General features: G+C 42.1%; 1 protein-coding gene across 5 annotated transcripts; it reads right to left on the minus strand.

Annotated features, from left to right (window-relative positions):
• Positions 1 to 463: 463 nt before the first annotated feature.
• Positions 464 to 3,851, minus strand: LOC119791311 (neurogenic differentiation factor 2-like). 5 transcript variants are annotated; one of them, XM_038297353.1, is made up of 3 exons: positions 3,718 to 3,839; positions 3,381 to 3,620; positions 464 to 1,652 (listed from the first exon to the last, which is right to left on the minus strand). In XM_038297353.1, the coding sequence occupies exon 3, from the start codon at positions 1,643 to 1,645 to the stop codon at positions 572 to 574; it is 1,074 nt and encodes a 357-aa protein (XP_038153281.1). In that variant the 5' UTR covers positions 1,646 to 1,652; positions 3,381 to 3,620; positions 3,718 to 3,839; the 3' UTR covers positions 464 to 571. The 5 variants fall into 5 exon arrangements, with proteins under 5 accessions (XP_038153281.1, XP_038153282.1, XP_038153284.1 ...); XM_038297354.1 differs by lacking the exon at positions 3,718 to 3,839 and adding an exon at positions 2,896 to 3,163 and having other exon boundaries at positions 3,381 to 3,711; XM_038297356.1 differs by lacking the exon at positions 3,381 to 3,620 and having other exon boundaries at positions 3,718 to 3,851.
• Between the last annotated feature and the right edge of the window lie 2,100 nt (positions 3,852 to 5,951).

The raw sequence follows: 5,951 nt of genomic DNA on the forward strand, positions 1-5,951 counted from the left end.
ATTTTTTTATTTATTTATTTATTTATTTTTTGCCCGTCTGTTACTTGTTTTTTTTTTTTATTATTATTATTATTTCGCCCTTTGAAGATTGTTTCTTGGTCACTTTTTTAATATAACCATTACTGTGGTGGTGGGGGGTGGTGTGGGGGCGCTATACAGCCAGCGATGTAGTGATGCATGAAAAATGTGGAGGTGAAATAGTACGTCCTTCTATCAAAATGCAAACAATCCAACACAAACACAAATCACACGTTATAAATACTATTTCAAATCATTTTGTTTTCTTCTTTTTTTTATTGATTCCCCATGAAATGCATGTTTTGTTTAGAGGAGGAGAAGCTTTTACTGAGCAAAATTAGACTGTTGTTAAACTTATCTTCCATTGCACCCCTGACTATGTAAAAAAAAAAACTCGATATTGACAAATAAAGGAAAGTAGCCTACACCACTGAAAACAAAAAGCTAGAGTTTCTTTTTTTAATTATTTTGTTGTTATTATTTCCAGGATTCTGCCTGAATCCAAATGTGTGCCGTGGATGGTTTGACAACAGGAAGACGCACGGATTCACTTTTAATTGTGGAAAAACGCGTTCAGTTCATCATACACGGGGCCCCGTTCGTGGTGTAAGTGCATGTCATGGTAAGGCAGAACGTTTTCAGAGTGAATGCCGCTCCGGGCCCCTGAGGAGCCAAACACCAGGTTATGGGCCCCTGAAGGTCTGGAGCCAGGCAGACCAGAGTAATGCATAGAGTAGTGGTACCCCTTCTCATTCTCCGGGGAACCAGAGCCTTGGTGCTTCAGGGAAAAGTTGCCGTTGATGCACAAGGGTGGGCTGAGAGGGCCCTCATATTCGGGGCTGTTGTATTCCGGCGATCCGCTCCCACCGTACAGTGAGTCGTACGCCGAGCAATAACCGTGCGTCCTCAGCGGATGCGAGTTCGAGCCCGGCTGGCAGTGGGGGCTGGACAGACGAGCGCACTGGTAGGGGTAGGAGTGCATGGAGAAGGAGCCAGACGCATATCTGCCCCCATCCTGACACTGTTGCTCAGTGAGGAAGTTGCGGGAGTTCAGCTGCAGGCATCCCGCCACCAGGTTGGTGGTGGGCTGGGAAAGTCCTTTGCAAAGAGTCTGGACGTAGGAAACGAGGTCAGGTCTTTTCCCAGAGCGGAGTATCTCCGACAAAGCCCATATATAGTTCTTTGCCAGCCGCAATGTCTCGATTTTGGACAGTTTTTGTGTTTTGGAATAACAGGGCACAACTTTACGCAGATTGTCGAGCGCAGAGTTCAGGTCGTGCATCCGGGTCCGCTCTCTGGCGTTGGCCTTTATCCTCCGCAGCTTGGAGCGCTCGATCCGGGCCTGGGTCATTTTGCGTTTTTTAGGGCCCCTTTTCTTGGGCCTGTCTCCCTCTGCATCCTCACCGTCCTCGTCTTCTTCCGCATCGTCGTCGTCGTCGTCGTCATCACCGGCATGTTCAGACTGAGTCACACTGCCTCCCCTCAGGTCAGAGGACTCCATGTCGTCCTGCGCGTCTTGATCCTCGTCTTTGACTTTCTGGTCCTCTCCATCGCTGTCGTCTGCCCAGGCAGAGTATTTTTGCACATCGGGAAGCAGCGAAGGATCACTGAAAAGCCTTGTCAACATTGTGAATCTGCAAAAAATAGATTCAGATGGACAGGACAGTCACAATGGGGGAGAAATTGCTGTTTTTTTTGTTTGTTTTGCTGCAGTTTCTCCAAAATAGACAATACTAGCTTTATTGTTGTTTTTATTCTCTTTATTATAACTTTTTTACGAGAAAATAAATCAACTGTGTATTATAAAAGATTGCATTGGTCACAAAGAACCAAAGTATGAATCATTTCAAGAAATGGAGCCTTAAAGCTTCCCACTGCTTTACAGCTGGACTGATCCTCATTTAATTCCCTGCTGTCATTGGTTTGCCCTGTCGCGTCCTCTCGCAGCGGGACCCAGCGGCAGGGGCCACATTACAGGTCCCACGGGGCCCCGCTTTCACTCCTCCTGACGCCCATATATACTTCTGGCTGCATTCCAGCAGTATTCATGCACACATCCCACCTCTCTTCAGAGGCAAAAAAAAAAATAGGTTATTTTTAATTACATGTATTTCGGTTTTCTTCTGTTAATTAAACAAATCGGTAAATATTTATTACAATAAATGGATCAAAATATATCGTATACACTTTAAATAAAAAAAATCATATGTAAAATTCATTAATTTATCTTTTGCATCACCCTAACACTGATTCATCAAAGGTATCCTTGACTGCCTTTCTTCCTAACGTGCTACATTTATTTTGCAGCAGCAAGGTGCTCTATGCTGCAGGCTTAATTATCTCGGAGGATGTGCCAGGGGCAAAATCTAGCATTTAAATCTCAGGCTCAGGAGATTTCTACAATTATATGGGGAAAAAAATGCAACAACATTTAATTAACAGAACATGCATATAGCAGTAAATGGATTTCACACATAATTCAGTATGCACCAATGCGTGATTTCAGGTTTTACAAATGGAAATCGCGTGTATCCTTTTAGCTCTCGTTAAAAATAACAATCCCACAGAACTCCTGAGTGTTTTTCAAAAAGGAGTGGGGGGGAAACAAGTGGACAAAACAGAGATAAATCAAGCCTGTGACGGTCAGTGGCGTTGTCCCGCCCTTTCATTTGCTCCGAGCCTGAAGGTAAAAAAAAAAAAAATCATAAAACAACAGAAAAACGAGAGGAAAATAGAATAATTCTCATGAGAGAAGCTTTTGTGGACTTTCTTGCTTCAAAAAACGGAGCTGATGGGGAAAAAAGGGGCTAAATGGTATTGTCTTTCCCGTTGTCTTTTGTTTATCAGATCAGCACCGTCCGAGCGCAGGAATCTCACCAGCAAATCAGTGTCCAGCATGTTTCTGCTATCAGAGGCTATTCCAATCCTCAGGACTGATTCCCTGAAACACGATCCAAGAGGAAGTGAAACTGGCATAGGTGGAATATTTAACAGCTTTCATCATCCAGGTAGCTTCTGGTGTCAGAAGTTGAAGGGCAAACCTGGCAGGGCATCATTAAAGCTCAGCTACCGTCCCAATCAGGCTTGTGCCACCAGCGTGATTTTTGTTCTTACAGCGCTTGCATTGCGTTGGATGGATGCGAATCTGCTAGAACAATTAGATGATTAGATCTCCATGTGTATCAAAGCCAAAAGAGACTGGAAATGACAAGTAACGTGCGTGTGTAAAATCACCACAGTTATTAGAACTATGATCCCATTTAATCTGATTGTCTAATAAAAAAATAAAAAAATCTCCACCATTATTGATTCAGCATTTTTTTTCAGTTATGTATTTCTATAAAATGTTTTATATAACTTACCTTTGCTTTCGCGATTAATTGGATGGGAGGCAGAAACAGAGGAAGAATAAAACGCGCTTTGGTTTCAAACCATCTTCAGGGGCGCACGAGCGGGCGCAGCACCGCTCTCCGTCAGCGTGCAGGTGCAGGGAACGCGCGGCTGTCGCTTACTGTCTCTGGTGCGTCCTCCTGTCCCGGCGTCCTGGTGTTTCTGCGTGTGCATGCGTGAGGGCATGCATGCACGGATGTAAACGCGCGTGCCTGTGTGTGTGCGAGCGAGGAAGATAAAGGGAGAGAGAAAGTGTGTGTGTCGGTGCACGTATGGCAACCGTGAGCTACCGGGAGAGGGGTTACATACCAGCTAAGCCTGTGATGCCAGCGCCCATATGGCTGGCACGTCACCGGCAAGAGCCATCACATGAGAGGCCGGTGATTGACATGCGCCCGCATTCGGAGAGATTTGCCCTCCCGGGGGAAGAGAGACACACAGAGAGAAAGAAGGAAAGGAGTGAGAGAGGAGGAGGAGGAGGAGATGTAGATGGTGTTGGAGGAGGAGGAGGAGGGCTTCGCCATCTGTCACCGCGGCAGCGCTCACACAGCCAGAAAAAAAGGGGAAAAACAGAAGAGAGAGGGAGAAAATAAAATGGAGGAACAACAAAACTCATCATTTCTGACCTGAGCTGCCGCTTCAGACATGTAGGCCACTTAAAAAAAATCATCTGTTTGCCAAACTCACTTTTAAACGCCAACAAGTGACTGGGTTGCTGCAATCAGCACAAGGAAGATGCTACTAAAAACTATAAATACAGACATGCGAGTGTGGTGAGGTCAATGTATAATTTGGCTTGATCAGCCTCAGTTTCATGTGTGAAAACGATTTCCAATGAGACTGAGATGGTGTGAAATATGTTTAAGGGAAAGTACAGTAAATAAGGCACGACCTAATCCTTACAGCTGGAGCTATGAAATCCACTAAACAATCAATTCACTTTGTTAAAATCCCTGTTTGAAATAATGGACATCAATGCTGCATTAAGGCCATTATAAAACTCTTCACCCAATAAACACTTAGGAAACTGAATTTGGTTTATATTTCCCCTCCAACAGATATGTAGTTTGTTCATGCCTGAGTGGGAGCAGAGGGGGTGGGGGCTTGGTGGATGCATTATAACTGCATTAAGGCCATGGAACAGAAGGCATATTGTTTATTTATTTAACTAATTGGATCAAATTATACCTTCATGATATTCAGAGGAACGGCAACCAAAACCAATTGTGATTTGTTCTGACTCTTCTGGGCCTGGCTCTGGCTAAGGCCGACCCACTTGCCAGAGTCTCAGATGAAATCAAATTAAAACGTGTGACACTGGGTATACAGGCAATCAGGGCCGTGCAGAGACCACTAAAGGGGCAGGTGCTCAAAAAAAAAAAAGGGCACATGTTATCGCATTTTAGGACACAATATTAACAAAGTCACATAGCTTTCAGAGTTTAATGAACAATGATAAATTACAAAATTGTGAGACATACAATCAAAGCTAAGGGAAATATCTACAAAGAACATAGAACTATGCATATGTAAAATATTTTATTAGTAATTTCTTTCTGCAGGTCTATTTTGTTATAGGAAAGTATTACAATATTCAAACCTGCAATTTAGCCAAAGATGTAAATCAGAGCTGGACCACCAGACATATTTTGTCTTTACAGAATTAAACTGTTAAAAATGCATACAAGGGCACAATGCAACCTTTTAGTGTACTGTAATCTATAAAAAAAATGTCTGCCTGGTTTGCTGTACTGACAGTGGAGATGGAGACGGTCCATTCAGAAAAGCAGAGCTGCTGCATCAAACTTTAACGTGGAACTGCAGAAAAAAAGAACAAAACAAACATTTTATTAATGCATGTCACCATGAGAAAAGCCTACTCTGTTTGTGTCTTAGTGTATTTTGTAAGTACCTATATACATTTTCTTCAATCTTTCCTCTTTGTTTTTTCTTGTCAGTTTCTCTTTTCTTTTTTTCCTCATTGTCTCATCTTTTCTGTGTTGAGTGAAGGTCAATGTCTTATTTATTTCAGTCTCTTGCCTTTCTTTTCCCCCCAAACTAAACCCAAGATTATGATCCAAAAACTTATTTCCCGTCATGGTGATTTAACTGTTTAAAAACAAAATTCCAACTTTTAAGTATTTTTGCTATTTTTGTTCTCTTTTGTTCACAGCAGCAGTTTTCTGTTAGCCATGTCTTTAAAAATGTTAATAACCTCACTGTGAATGATTGGCACATCCTTCTCGATTGCCAACAAAAGAAGGTCTGACAACCGATCCTCCTTGCATAGGCTGCGCAGTTTTGTTTTCACCAGCTTCATACATTATATCTATCATATACAGGTGCTGGTCATAAAATTAGAATATCATGAAAAAGTAGATTGATTTCAGTAATTCCATTTAAAAAGTGAAACTTGTATATTATATTCATACATTACATACAAACTCATATATTTCAGATGTTTATTTTGTTTAATTTTGATGATTACAAATGACAACAAATGAAAATCTCAAATTCATCATATCAGAAAATTAGAATATTGT

Source organism: Cyprinodon tularosa, unplaced genomic scaffold, assembly GCF_016077235.1.
Source record: "Cyprinodon tularosa strain WSP-4 unplaced genomic scaffold, ASM1607723v1 ctg386, whole genome shotgun sequence".
In the NCBI taxonomy this organism is placed as follows: domain Eukaryota; kingdom Metazoa; phylum Chordata; class Actinopteri; order Cyprinodontiformes; family Cyprinodontidae; genus Cyprinodon; species Cyprinodon tularosa.